The 15,947-nt window shown below is 35.7% G+C and overlaps 1 protein-coding gene across 1 annotated transcript in view; it reads right to left on the bottom strand.

The window, feature by feature from the left end:
* The window catches only part of TENM2 (teneurin transmembrane protein 2), a 600,962-nt gene that overhangs the window by 453,211 nt on the left and 131,804 nt on the right, over positions 1-15,947 (bottom strand). The window contains exon 3 of the mRNA XM_051631239.1: positions 12,528-12,812. Within this exon, the coding sequence (XP_051487199.1) occupies positions 12,528-12,753 (226 nt within the window). The 5' untranslated portion in view covers positions 12,754-12,812. The remainder of the gene's footprint in view (positions 1-12,527; positions 12,813-15,947) is intronic.

Here is a 15,947-nt window from a genome sequence, read left to right as displayed (position 1 = left end):
TTTCAATAAAACAAATTTTCATCTAAATAAAATTCCTGTTCCCCCAATCCACTTGTCCATAGTTGAACAGCTGAGCAAGTTGATACTTTATATTCAATGACTAAATCAGTACTATTCAATGATATTTGTCTATTTTACAACATAGTATTACGACTGTGAAAATCATCTCTTAATTTTGGGTTTCTTTAATCTGCCAAGTCATTCTATGGATTCTAAGTTGTTCCTATGCACAAACACCCCATCTTGTTCAACATGTTGTCACCGCATTTTGGAATGCCAAATTTTTTGGTTTATAAATATCACACCTGTGTGGTAAGAGGTAAACTTGCCACACATCTGAGATATTTTTATTTATATATTTTCTTAAATGGAACACTAAGATCCTCAGCAGTAAAAGAGATACTGAAGAAAAACTGGATAAGCCCTATCCCATTATGTTTTTGCAAGCTGGAAAAATTATGAAGAAACACACAGATCAACAGAAAATTCACCCTAAAGCAGTACTTTGGGCATTTTATTAGCAAGAACTGTTCTGCCTAGCATATTAATGCCCACAAAAACCAAACATCACTGGAAAGCCCCTTGTGTGGAAGAGATACACTTGAATTAAGGTATGACACTTATGCTGTCAAAAAAATGAAGGAAGAAGATTAATTTAAGAGACTGAATTTAAGACGGAAGAATCTGTCAGGTAATACCAGCATATAAGAAGAGTTACAAAGGTGACATTGAAACACAGAGAGCAAAGCTGACACGTTTGATAACCACCAAGCGTGCTTATTCCAAATATACTCTCGATTACAGTCATTCTGGACTACATAAAATGAAGAAAACCAAGTTCAGGGAAGTGCAGTATCACAATGCTCATCTAAGTTTCTATGCTGTTAACTTCTTAAAGCTTCCCTACATGTAATGGAGTCTCCCCAGAGTCTCACCTGGGCAGACACTTGTGGAAAGAGAAGGAGGCAGTTTCCCAGCTTCCAACCATGCAACATACACCCCACCCCTGCACTGATACTTCGGGCGAGGCAGGAAAACGTGTCATGGCAGCTTCTTGTGGTGTGAAGCCGAATGTTATCATGGAAGTTAGATGTTGTCTTTAATGGTCAGTTTTAAAAATTTATCTAAGCCTTACCTGTGCAATACCATCTCTCAAAGGCAAACAGTGGGAGAAGTGAAATTTTCAGAAAAGACCATAATATATTAAGCCAGCAGCTCATCTGTGTTGCTTTGTTGTAATGACCCCAGAATAGTCAATGCAAAGGAACAAGAGCTTCATTAGTTTGTTAATAGTAAAAACAAGCACAAAGGTTCCTTTTACTTGAGAAATGGGCAAACACTGATAAGAGATTGTTGCACTGAGTCAACAAGAGAGAATCACTTGACTGAAGTACTGAAGACATCTAAAACCGCAATCTGTTGTGTACACAGTGATTTCAGAGAGCAAATAACATTTCATTTTCCTGTGCTGTCTTATGGCTGAGTTATCCACATTTGAACAATCCTACATACAAGTACAGGTTGTTAGTCCTCTATCAGTACTAGAAAATATATATTTCAAAATCTTGCGAATTTAACATTCATTTTTCTAATCAGACTGCTGCTAGACCTGTAGGCAGTCTTATAAACCATTTAAACATTATTTTAATTTTTCATTATGAAACTTATAACCGTCCACTACCTTTAGAAGACACACAGCATTACAGCTATGATATATCATTCCTTGTATTATTAACAATGTATTTCATAAATTCAGTGCTTGAAGTGGATATTGGTAATATCTGAGGAGTTTTATTTCTGTTTTCAAGGATTTAGAAAAAACCCAACTTAATAGCAGCACACACCCTTACTTGCCTGTCCATACACGCAACTTTATTCACTATCATCATCTCAAAGTTAGAGCCAAAATATAATTCGACCAAATTTAGCAGACTCGTTAAGAAACTACAACCCAAACCCTCACAAAAAGGAAAGATCTACTCCTCCCACCTCTCCAACTCTTTGATAAGACTACTTAAGAAAGAATGATGACCAAATTATCACTTTTTGTACAGCAAACTTCTAGCATATTGTGAATAATTTTCAGTGAAAATGAAATAAAAATGAAAATTTCCCACAGAAGTTAATAATCACTTTGGCTTTTATTCAATACTGTTCAAATGTCTTAGGGATAGAAAAACCCCAAGAGAAAATGTTTCTTTTCTTTTTCTAAATTATCAAACTTCTTATTGCCTGTGGCTTAAGTAGAAAACCTAAAATACTGATAATTTTTACTTGGATACTTATGCAAACTGAATTGATTAAGGTATTTGAGAAGATAAAGTTATAACTGAACTGAATCATCCTGCAACGGAGAACTTAGTACTTTCTATTATCAAAATTTAAACTTGTTTCTGGTCAATAGTGGGCACACAGCTTACTAATATCTAGTTAAAAACTGACCAAAAAACTATTCTACCTTTTTCACATGAAATACTGCAAAAAAAATTACTACTGATGTTAGATATTTGTTTAAATTTTCTTAACATTACACATTTCTTTGCATTCTACAACACCTGGTGGAACTGCTAAACTAAAAAACCTCAGCTATAGTTCTCTGTGTGATCCGACAAGAGACAAAACTTTCCAGGAAGGTCAGCTCACATCTGAATACACTGAAAAGATACACCAAGAGAAGACACAGTGACAGCAACTACCAAGATTCAGAACTTAAGAGTGGATAAATGAGTTGATAAGGAAAGAAGGGATATGACAGTGATGTGCATGCAGCTAGAAAATGTTTACAACAGGAGTGGCAAGGCATACTCGGGCAGGTAACTTAGCTAAACGAAGCGATCCAAGGAATAGAACAAGATGGATATTGGTAAAATCTCCTACGTAAAATTTTTATTAAGCTGAAAAAGCATCTTGCATGGTGATATACAGAAGACCAAGGTTTGTCTTGCAAAATTATACGAGACAAACTACAATGAAGAGACATTTCAGTACTGATGACCAAACTGTTCTTCTCTTGTAATTACTTCAAGCAAGCACCTTACTTTGTAAAAGAAAAGACTGTGAAAATATTTGATTGCTGTAAGGAAACAAGAGCTAACTAGCATTATCAAATGTGATGGTAGTTACATAAAGCTAACAGAACAGCAAGACAACAAGCACTGCTTTCAGTGTTATGTCAAAAACAATTTCAAGTGTCAATTCAGTTTTTAACATCCAGTTTTTGACCAGAGTATAGAAAATAGCCTAGTTCTTAACTACTGTGTTTTCTTCTCTCCATTTTCTGGACTTGCTCAAATTCAGCTAAAATGAAATATCTTATTTTACTTCTCACTGCAATAAAAAGAAACAGATAACTGTTTTTTCAAGTTTTTCTCTATGAGCTTTCTGCATCCATCTTAGCATACACACAAACATTTGAGACCCATTCTGTATCATGGATAAGAAACAGAACTCCTCAGAGAGGCTTCTCTCCAGACAGTTTTAGAAGATATCTTTTGATTCTGAATTAAGCAGGGTGTAGGGATTGCCACCAGCGAAGGAGTAGGAATCACAAACAGCTATAACCCAAATATTCTAAGGAAATGTAAGCAAGCAATTACAAATAAAACTGCTTACATTCATGCAACTTGTTTGGCAACAGCAGTATACCATAAGGAAAGCTGCTACAATTCATAACAGCATCTTGCAATAAAACAGCTTTATGCATCCCTCTCAAACTGTTTAGTGCTCAAATCTCATCAGATGACTGAGTAAGCATTACACTTTGGGACAGTAAGTCTCTGCTTCCAATATGGTCTGCATTCAGAGACACATACTTTTGCATTCACTGTAAGGCACTTCCAGCTAAGCACTCATAAAAAAACCCAGCACTATATAAAAATATCTGCATGCTGTTTTGTCTAGTCAGTTATCTAACCCTGAAGGACCAGCAGCTCAACAGGAACTGATTGCTACCTGAAAAAGCTGAATTGAAGTTTGGATTTACAAACACAAAAGTAGCATGAAAGATCTATCTTCATACATGTCACTGTCTCTTCACCATGCTTTTATCCATGTCACTGAGGCATAGATGGCATTGCTACGGTACAGTTTGCTTCCTCTGGAGAAAAACTAAGACAGGAAAGGGCTTTGAAACAGGCAACAAATCTGAATTGATGACAGAAGACTATACAAGTAGATGCTTGAAGAGCTCTACCTAGATAGAGTGAACTCTTAGAAAAGACAACTGGCTTAACAGTAGCATCCAATTTAAACTGTTAAGAAAAAACAGCATGTAGCATGGGTGTGCAAATGAAACAGAAATGGGCATCACCAGACCTAGTGGCCATCAACTGAATGTTGTTAGAGTCCAAAACTCAAAGAGAAGTTGGCATCTGCTTTTAACATGGAGGTTGACATCCCACAGGTGCTGCCTACCAGTGGAAAAGAATAGATTTTCTGCCTATTGATGTTTTCAAGACTCTAGAATGTGCTTCATTCAAGGACAGATTACTAGGATCAATACAGAAATAATCTGATGAATGTTAATGAGCAACTGGATAGAAGGGCTAAGAAGATTAACTGGCAGGCCTTCTGACCTTAAACTCTGAATCCTGAGACAAATAATTTAAAAACAGATAGACAAACAAAAAAGCCAACAAGAACAAATAAATTCTGCACCCTTCTTACCCAATTGTACTTGCTTCTTGTTTTCTTTTCTACAACTTTTGATTGCCATTTATAGGCTTAAAGTCAGGAGCATGTTGACCTAACTCTGAAACATCCATGGCTCTCTAATGAATAAAATTATTTTTGAGCAGTGGTTTTCTTTTGTTCATTTGTCTGGTTGAAAGTTTCCTTGTTTTTCTGACTAAGTAAACTCTGTGTACTTGGGTGCAGTCACAATATTTGAAAAGCTTCTAAAAATCACATAATCCTTTTGAGGTATTAGAACAAATAGGGACAACAAAACAAATACAAAATCAGTCAATATCATCACACCAAAAAATTTTTCACTGAATCTGAGATTCAGTCCTCAGCAATTGTAAAGATATTTCAAAATAACACGCATGGGGGAAATAAAGGTGTAAAAGACAATTACAGAATAAAGGTAATACACACCTAAAACACATCTGAGCCAAAAAATGACTTGGGCATTGCAGCAGTACATACACTCTGGTGGTTAACTCATCTTCCACACACTCCAAAACCATTAAAATGTCTAATTATTTCCTTAAAAACATGATATTGGAGAGTTCAACAATGTATAATCTAAAATAAATTTATTGTGTCAGTTTAAAATTTCCATTTTCTTTCTTCCTATAGTACAACAAAGAAGAAAAAGCAAATGGCCTAACTTCTCTTCAGCAGAAAACTAGCTTTAGAGGGGTTCCCAAGTTCACAGCAGAAAGAGAACAGTACACATTAATGCAAATTCTGGACTACATGACTCCTGAAGACTAATTTTCTGGCACATGGCTAGGATGCAGAGACAAAGATGCCCAATTCAAACCCAGATCAAGTGCAAAAGCTTTTTAAAATCTGAAATATTCATGGTAATAGGTGTATTAGAAAAGCATCTGAGTCAATTATTTTGATCAGTTTGAGAACATTCACAAGTAATTTGCCTCCCTTGCCAACTCTTCTTGCTGAAAAATACACCCAAAAAAAGATCTAGGTTAAACTGCAGATCCTTCTGAACATGAGAACCCCAAAAAGGTCAATTATTTGCATTCCATTTTTTAGTAGCATTAATCAAGAAAAAGGTATTTTCATTTAGACAAAGCTTATTTTTAAAGAGTATTATTTCATGTCCTTGAAGCACTTTCCCTTTATGATGGATTTTAATATGAGAAAGAGCATCCACGTGGATGTGCATAAATATTATAAACTTCTTAGAAGAGTGTGTGTATGAGAAAATGAAAATGGATTTATAGGATCAAAAATTATTATTTTCAGTATCCAAAGTGTTACACTTCTATTACACAGCTGAGCAAAGGGATGAGGAGGAAAAAGTATACAAGGAATAAGCGTTCTTCAACATTCTGTTAGGCCCTAGACTTATAAAGCAAACAAAGGCTACTCCTCTATTTTGAAGCACAAAATCTTTTGACTTAATACAAATTTCTAACTTTAAAGTATAGGAGGTATAATTCCTATTAATTCTTAACTGCTTATTTGCATGAAAATGGTTACTAAGTCTATTCTAGATTAGACCCACATGGTTTTTTAAAATTCCTTTTATTCACAGTGTGCTCTGACTACATGAGTTGATAATATCTACTATTTTTGATGTTATCCTTTATATCTAATTTACATTAATGTACATGTAACTTTGTAAATGGTTAAAAAAAAAATTAGAACCTAGTTCAACTTAATCATCAACTAATGAGGAGTCCAGTACAGCATTAGTAAAAAAAAGAAGTCCTTTTTGAAAGCTAAATAACTCCAGAAAAAAGGGAGCATAAATCTATACAATAACTATACACTGGCATCAGAAACCCCTGCATTGTGATTCTTCAATTTAAACTGCAAACAAAAGCTGATTTATATTAATGACCAACAGAGAGAAACTGCCAAGAATAAAAATATTACTCACTGAAACTGTGTGTGTGTACATAGAGTTCACGTATTATGTCTAGTTGTTTGTTATTTATTCTACAAACACATATTAATATTAGAATAGTACTGTTTTCCAGCATTGGTCATATTCATTATTCCTAGAGTCCTCTCTTAGCACATCATAGCTGCTCTACATTAAGTTTCACAAGACAGTATTTATTAAACTGCAATTTCATTTTTATGATGTTCTCCTAGAACAAAATTCCAGGTAGTATTTTAATTGATTCCATCATGTATTTAGCTTGCTAGTTGATTATAGTCTTTCCACAGCAATGACATTTTAAGTACTAAAAGATGTGGTATTACAATGGGCACCTCTGAGCTGCAGGGCTGCAGTCCCTCTCCTGCCTCTCAGAGGAGGGCTCCTAACAGCCAAGAGGCTGATGTAGAAGCTGGCTTGACCACTCAAGCGAGTAAGAGAGCAGGAGTTACACCTGCATTCAACAAGGCCGTGTTAGACAGTCTTGACTTCTCAACGGTTAGCTCCAGGAGGTCTGAGCAACAAACCACTCCCAGTAAATTAAAGCACAATGTATGAAGATATAAAACGGTGAAACAGGAGATTTAGATTAGACATTAGGAGGAAAGTCTTCATCATGAGGGTGGTGAGACACTGCAATAGGCTGCCCAGGGAAGTTTTGGAAGCCCCATCCCTGTGAGTGTTCAAGGCCAGGTTGGATAGGGCACTGAGCAACTTGATCTACTGGGAGATGTCCCTGCCCATGGCAGAGGGGGCAGATCTAGACAATCTTTAAGGTCCCTTCCAACCCAAATCATTTCATGATTCTATGAAATGCCAAGAAAGGAGGATGAAAGGGGAATGAAAGGGAGATGGAAATTAAGAGATTATCAGAACAACTGATTTAAACTACAAGTTACAAATCAGGGAGGTTTCTGCTCAAAAGGAAATAAATAAATATCCAAAACACAAAACAGCAAGGGAAAACTATTTATCCACATGTACTTGAAAGACTGCGTCTATTCCATGATGTTTCCCTGAAAAGCCACTACTAAAGAGATTTCATTCAGATTTAATGTTACTGTGAGTCAGATCTAATATCCAAAAAGTTTTAGTTAATTCCTATTTATCAGATCTGAATATTAAAGCTCAGAAGGTAGAGTATAAATGAGAGGAGACATGTTAGATATTGGGTTGGACTTTCTCAGATTTTTCTTTCCTAAAGGCATATTTGGGGAGGGGTGATATAAAATCTTGTACTTTTATTGATTTGCTTGTCTAGTAATGTTGCTACATAGCTCCATTACTAACAATAACCACAGAGAGGAAAACAGAGATGAAAACTGCTTTCATGTTTTCAAAACACATAACAATAAGAACCATAGAACCTTTTATGATTTGGCAAGGTTTGATTCAAAATCTTTGCTTTATTAAATAAGGTATACATATTAAAATATACTTCTTTATATCTCACTAATGATGAGCTTTCTACAGAAGAGAAATGCAGTTGTTTCACCTTACTAAACGTTTCACTTGAGATGGTCTATCTCTTAGGTAGCCATTAAAATAAAAGTAAATCTTGATTCAACATTGGTGCAAGTTACACGTGTCTACTAGTTGTAATAGGGAATTTGCCTTCAGGCCTTTTTCCCCACACAAACTACCCTACACCCGATTCCATGTTAAGGATTTCCTCCTTAAGCTTCTACCACCTGCCACTACCTCGGATTTTGTTTGAGTATGGAAGTGTATGGATATACAGAAGAGGAGCACATTGCAGAATGCCACTCAAAGCTAACATGGCAAAGGAAAAACCTAACATGACAAAGTTAAAGAGAGAGCACCCACGTTAGCCAGAATACAAGAATAAGTTTTCTTTAATGTCTTTTATCCCAAACTATATATAGAATATTTAATTTTCAAAAGGTCACAGATTCTGGAAAGAAATATGAAAACTAAAATCAGTAAAACTCAATTGGATTTGGAAGAGAGACCTTAATTTGAGCCTAAAAGTGGAGTACAAGTACTGTTTGATTACAAGATGACCATAATCTCATCTTGGCAATACCAGGAAAACAAGCAACAAGACAAAGCCTATTTAGCTTGAGAACCTGTAACGGCAAATACACTTTTCAGAGAGCAGCACATTAGTCACTGCTGAACACAGAAGACCTGACCACAGTAACTTTAAATGTGAACAAGTTTAATCACTCTCATGGAATGTTCCCACTGCAGTGTGGTTCTTAGAATGTGTCCCAGTAAATTATTTGGTGACAAATTTATGATGTGAAGAAGAAGAGAAACCAACACTCATTCTTCTCAGCACTCAGAGCTGCCTTAGAGTAGGCTGTAAAAAATAAAATGCAGATTCATCAAACTGGTTTAGGTTGTTTTGGGTTCTTTTTAATTGATTCTTTCCTTCTAGAAACCTGTTCAATATCTATGGAGAAAAGATGCAGTATGGAACACCCAAGAGATTATGAGTAGTGTAGCATAGTAACACAACTTTATGTGAAATAAAACTGACTGCATTAGACTTAACAAGTGCCCCCCTCTGAGGATTTGACTGTGGTAAGTTAATTTTCTGTGTGATGTTAATAAAAATACTGGACAATCTTAAGGGACATTATAAGGGATTTACTATAATAACTGTCACTATTTTTTCCTTAATGTTGTAAACATACCTATGGTGTTAAACACCATAGCACAACTTTTTAAGCATAAAAGAAAAAAACCTGAATTTGAGCTGACGTACTGAAAGGTATTGGCTGTTGTTCTTTACTGAAATTCTCCCACCATGCAAAAAGAGATGATGTGACATGTACAAAGCAATTTAATTGCAGTAATAAAAATCAAAATGTTTGGTCCAGTTTAGTAAAACTGTGGGAGTCTAGAGTCACTTTTATTAACTTCAATCATTAAACTCCAATTGTTCTAACATTTCAGAGCAGAGATTTACTGCTAAAGTAGATCTGACATGAAAATGAGAACGAAGTCAATTCAGTGTTACTATAAATTTTGCATCAACTGAAGCCTGGTGTTTGGCTCAGACAGAAATACAAAACCCACGAGCTGTGAATGCCAACTAAGGAACTCTAGAATAGTAAGGTCTGCAATCACCCCTTTGAAACCCCATTTAATCTTTTTCAACTCAGTAGAGTGCTCTTATAAGCACAATTTGGTTACCAAGTATACTTGAACCAAAGTTGCCTTTCAAAGCGATCCTAATTTTTTTGCCTTAAAGGAAATCTACCTTCACCATGCTAAGTCAGTAGATTAAGTCAGAAATAAGGTATTTTCTTAAAAAAAAGAAACATTTTAAAGATTGATAATTGATTCTCTTTCATGAAAAAATGTGGCATATAGAGAAATTCACATATTACCAATATTACTGTAACATATTCCAAATATTCAGAGGTGTCAAAACTATTGTCAAGCTTTTGACATTACCTAGCAGAAAGTATTCTATTAATCTTAAAATACAGCATTCAAAAAGGATTCCTCAGCTTCAAATAAAACTTGTAATGTTTGAATGCTCCCTCAGAGCCACTGAAGGACAACACTTTTCAGTGTGTTGATCAATATTCAGTTCAGATGTTGAATTATAAATATGTCTATCCATACTAGGGAAAATCTAAGACAAATTAATATCTCAGGCATGCACTCAACCTGCCATTTTAGCCAAGAATTTGAAAACCCGTTTTGAAGATGATCAGAGAATCAGCTTGTCACAAAAATACAAAACCTATTTTGAATTACTTTGTATAAATATTATTACTGATACGTTAAATATGGACTTTAAAAGGCAAATTTTGCTACTTAGCAAGATTACATGTAAGCGTCTTAAGAAACGCACAATAGAAGTAATGCTAAGGTGCTTCAAGTAATGCAGTCATGTCATCCTTCATGTCTTTATACCAAAACTTCCAAATAACACACCAGAAAATAGCACCTACAGCAGAAAGGATCTTTGTTTGGTAGGTGCATCTGTTAACAACTAGCACAAAAAGCTTATTACAAAACTTGCAAATGCTAACAAGGTTTTCAAGTAGTATTTTCAGAGCTAAATTTCCAGCAACATGCAATTTTCCTATCAAATGCTTAATACACACTAGCTTAGAGAGGTATTTATACTACAGAGATCTACTTCTCATGAAGAATGAAACCAGTCAGAACAGAAGGACAGTGAGACTTCAGCAAACCAAGATGATCTGTTTCAGACTTCTGAGCTCTGAATATAGTTTTTGTTATTAGCATTTCACTGTCGAACCCTCATAAACAAAAATGGAAGTAGTACAACTGGGTCTTAAACTTCACAGATTTTCAGAATCCAGTAATGTACAATCAGGCAGCAGCTAAAACAACTGCTCTGAGCAGTTTCAGGGCCAAAGATGCACCAGATACTTTTCAGTATGTCATTCATCTTTACTAACAGAAGAGAGAAAATATTGAAGGAAATACCTGCAATTGCTTAGAAACAGATGTCAATCTATTTTATGATGAAAGACATAAATAATCTCTATAGAGTATTTATTTTAAGCATGTTTACTTCTTAAGGAATTTAATCCCATCAAAACAACCACTCAAATTTAGAACAAATGTAAATTCCTAGATGTCAGCAGCTGGAAATCGCACGCATAAGACATAATAAACAGTATTTCCAACTATATGGACCACATTTTTATCCATATAGTATTAATGGAGAAAGTAAGAACATGTACCAAATTTTAATCTAGATCTGCTTGCCATATTATCTCAAATTTCATGTTAGTAGAGGAACTTTACAATCAGAAATATATCAAGCTTTCAAATATGAAGAATCATCATACAGACTTATTTTCTGAAGAAATTTGCTCTCTAAACTTAACACATGCAGGAAAACAGAGGTACTGCTCATATTGTATAACAAAAAAACCTTCCTTTGGCTCTCTAAAATAACACTTATTACTTAGACATAACAAACTAGCAGAGGGAAAAAAAATACTTAAGGCAATCTGTGGAGCATTTCAATTTAGTTATCAATAATTGGAACTCCCCTTCATAAAGAGGGCATATAAGAATACGTTAAGAGTAAGGAGAGGAAGAACAGTTGTCAAATCAGTGATCAAGAGAAAAAGAACATGCTCATGAAATGCCCAATAACGACCCGGAAAATAAATGAAGCACTTCAGCTGAAGCATCAGTCATCCAGATAGGGAAAAGTAATATTTGTATGACTCCTGTACACAAAGGCTGAACAAACCACAGTGAAAATGGCTCCAATAGCTCGTATGATCTAGCTGCATTTTGGTGTGTTATCTCTAGGTAAATACCTATAAGCAAAGAAAGAGCCTACAAGAACAGAGATTACCCCAGAAACTAGAACCGGGTGTTTGACAGACCAGGCAAAATGCAAACACTTCCAAATGTCTGTACACAAATGTAAGAGAAACAAGGGATTAGACAAGGGTTTCATTAGTGATGATTAGTATTAGATATTATCATTTAAAGGGGAAAACAGACACTGACTGCTAGCAGAACACTTTCAACAAGTTGCATGACATGGTATCAAGTATAAAAAATGACCTTTCATTGAATGAGCTCCCAAGAGAAGTGGGGCAACTCTGAGTCACAATATTAAACTGCATAGTAGAGAGTTATCATATGACATTAACAAGCACATCTTTAAAAGTGTAGAGTTCCAGCAACTAAAGATGTAAAGATAGTTTGCCTTCCATTGAGAGGGGCACAAATGGCTATATATTTATGCCTCAAAATTGACTGATGGAAAGCATACCAGATTATTCAACTGAAACTAAACAAAGTTATTTCTTTAATAAAGTAACTAGTTGTTGACTGAGTGACAATTCAGGCATCCATTCCCTACGGTTATTTCATTTTCAATCCTCATAACACTGGCACACTTCAACAACCAACAGAGATTGTTTAACAAAATTACTGTAAAAGAAGCCACTTCTGACTTAAAACATACCTTGTCTTGGAAACTCATCTGACTCCCTGTGAACCAGGTCAGAAACTCGATTTCCATAGTGCATCCTGGTATCATGATCATATGCCTTCAGTGTCTCACTTGAGCTGTAAGACTTCTGAGTGGGTACTCTGCAGTCTTCACTGTCCAGTGAAGAACTTGTGTAGCGACATTCCTTTCCACACCGGCCCCTCGTCAGAGAACGGTGCCTTCTATCTTTTATATCCATTATTCTGAGTCAGGTAAGTTGTTTCCAGGAAAGCCACACTTGGGGTCAGTCACTGTGACCTGAAAAAGGAAAAGGAGAGGATAACAAAAGAGTGAGCCATGTTGCTACTACATTTTGTTTTACTCTACTTTCCCTGACTTATCTTTGAAGAACAATGTGTCGCAGATGGGGGAGAAGACTCACATGATGCATCCTTAGAAATTAAAATATTTGACCTGAATGGGTGGGGGCTAGAAAACCAAATGCTGGAAGAGAATTGCATTCTATCTAAATTATCATCTCATTGAAGAGTTTAAAAAAAGAATTATAAACCAAAAACACTTATCTTTTGATTTTCAAATGAGCACTGATAACACCACAGAACTGAGAGAACAGTATTTCTTCCTGTTATGCAAGAGTACAAAGAAAAGCAGAGTCAAACCAGCTTCAAGTATTTCTGTTGCTCCTGCAGGAGAGCTTGCAAGTAAGAATTAAGTATGCAGGAGAGTTGCATAGAACAGATTATACCTGTTCAGCATGAATGCATTACAAAGGTGAACAGGATCCTTTAATGGCACATTCACAGCAACAACTGCTTTTATTGCCCCTGGGCAGCATAATCCAAGGTCCTATTCTCAACAAAAGGTTGGAACAAGTATCTCCAGAGGTCCTTTACAGACTTGACATTTCTGCATTTTTATGATTCTCTGAACATGCTTTGGGAACTGGGTGCTCTTACGCACCACAGCACATTACTAGACACTCTTCACCATCCCTCAAGATGACTGGTTTATCCATCTCAGCAGTTGGGGTTCTTCAAAATCGTGTAAATATCTTCTTGATCACTGGAGCAGAAAGAAATAGATTCTTACAGTGTACTTAATTAGGACAGCCTTACTGTGGTATATAAAATTTAATATATGCACAGTGAGCATGCATAAATTGCAAAATGAAAGATACTGTAAAAAGCATAAGCATCGTAACCACTGGGGTACTAATTATTTTGAGTTGGTATTTGTATGTATGTCTTTCTCTCCTGGCATCCTATGCCCAGGTCTGTACTAGTCCTGAGGAATCCTCATGACAAAAGATGTAGCTGGAAATGAAATCTTCCCACATGAAAAATACCCAGATTGGCTAACAAGCAAAAACGTGAACAAAACCTCAGGTTTTCTATACATGGATAAGAAGGTGAAGAAATGGTTTAGGCAAATTTAGCTGGGATAGTGGAGGACATTTTCTTTCCCATTGTCCCCTCTCAGTTCAGATGCCTACTCAAAAGCCTACCCAGCAGAAGGGAGCAGCAGCTGCATGCCAGCTACACCCAGCCTCAGGCCACAATCTTAAACTACCAAAGCATTCAACAGTACAATTCCTTCTGCCACCTCTGACACCAAGGTAAGAAACTCAAGCAAAGGTGATGAAACACCTGGAAGGCAGTCATATCTCTCACTGGTGTAGTTATTTGCACCAGTAGGAGAGGAGGTCATACCATTGGCATAAGTACTGGCCAAACCATTGGGTTTTGGCTGGAATGATTATGTGCCTAAGAGAGTATAAATGTATTTGGCCAGAGGAGCTAGGGAACTTCAGAAAAGGTTTCTTGGCTTCATTTAGATTCTGACATTTAGACTTGTTATATTGTTTTTCCCCCCCTCCCTTTCTTTTTATATTGTAAAGACAAAAGGTAACTAGGAGAAACAGCTGCTTTAGGCCACCCACAGGTACTCTGCAATCTGTGAGTGATAAAAAGTGTAAACATGCTTACTTTTTCCTTCTTTTTCTCTTATTTTTAACTATGATGGTACATTTCAGAGGGGGAGCAAGAGGGAAATGATGACAAAACAATACCCACAGGAAATCCAAAACAAAATTAAACCTTCAGCACTTAAAACTAGGAGGGTTAGTTTTAGAATTTTAGATCAAAGAGAAAGGAAGACTCAAAATACACTCCCATTTCTTGCCTCTCTCAACATCTAATAGCTAAGCTGACTTCTCTATATTTTAATTATTCAGTTCAATTATTTAATTTGGTAATATTTATGGATCTGCAGAGCATGGTAACACTGGTGGCACAAACATTTGCTTGAAGTTTGAGAAGGTAAGTGATCATTTAGATGAACAATACCTAGCTCTTTGATCCCAGTTCACTATTATCTCATCAAATTCAGATATCAATGTATCACAATTACAAAACACAGAAACAGATGAATACACAGTACAGTATTGAGCAAAACATGCCAGTTGCCCTCTGGATGTCTTCAAGCTACTGTTCAGTACAAAAGCCTATGGTTCCATTTGAAGGTATTGTCTATCAGTTCAAAAAAACAAACAGCTTTTTTTTTTACAATGGCTAAACTTTAAGCTGTACGGCCTGATTGCTATTGTTTTTTTTTTAAAAAAAAACATTTAATTCCTTGTTTCTATAGTTAAAGGAAGGATTTACTACAACTGAGATAGAACTTGCGAGTATTTCCATGATATTAGCTTATTAAAGCATCTTCTCAGACACACGAGACTTTTTAAATTGTTCCCTGAATAAACATTCTTTTGCAGTTTTGTGCAGTTACCCTACAAATACCAAAATGAAAGGAAGTGGTGAAATGATGCTCTACTGTTGATAACACCAAGAAATATTCCTCAGTCACCCTCACATACAGAATGTAAAGAACAACACCTATACTGCTGTTACCATCTCAAGTCTAACAGATTAAGACAGGAAAATAAATGTAAATATATGATAAATATGTCCCAAAAGGCTTTACCTGGATCTTTCTTAAGGAAAGTCTAGTTACAAGAATCAGACAACATCATAATTAGGCGAATAACTTGATCTTTGCAATATTGAACTGTACTAAATTTTAGGAAATAGTTAAAAATATTGGTTAAAAATAATGGTTAAAAATTTAAAAACATTGTTATTGGGTTTTTGATGCAGTATTTCTAATTTTCTTTCTGATTCTTGTACTACCTGTGGACAAATCCCAAGCATCTGAGACTAAATGCATCTCCCTAAATGCAACAAAATATTTGCATAGATTCTTCTTTCTCTCATCCTCATCTCTGTGTTAGGGGTTTCTATGAACAAACTAGCCAGGTAAAAAGCAGATCCATAGCATTGTCAACAAACTACTCTTCAAATTCATACAAGAATACCACCATATATGGCTTAAAATACAAAGAAATGAAGCTGTAACACACTCCTAGTGTCTTCT

Source organism: Apus apus, chromosome 13, assembly GCF_020740795.1.
Source record: "Apus apus isolate bApuApu2 chromosome 13, bApuApu2.pri.cur, whole genome shotgun sequence".
Lineage (NCBI taxonomy): Eukaryota > Metazoa > Chordata > Aves > Apodiformes > Apodidae > Apus > Apus apus.
This window is presented reverse-complemented; position numbering and strand designations above follow the sequence as displayed.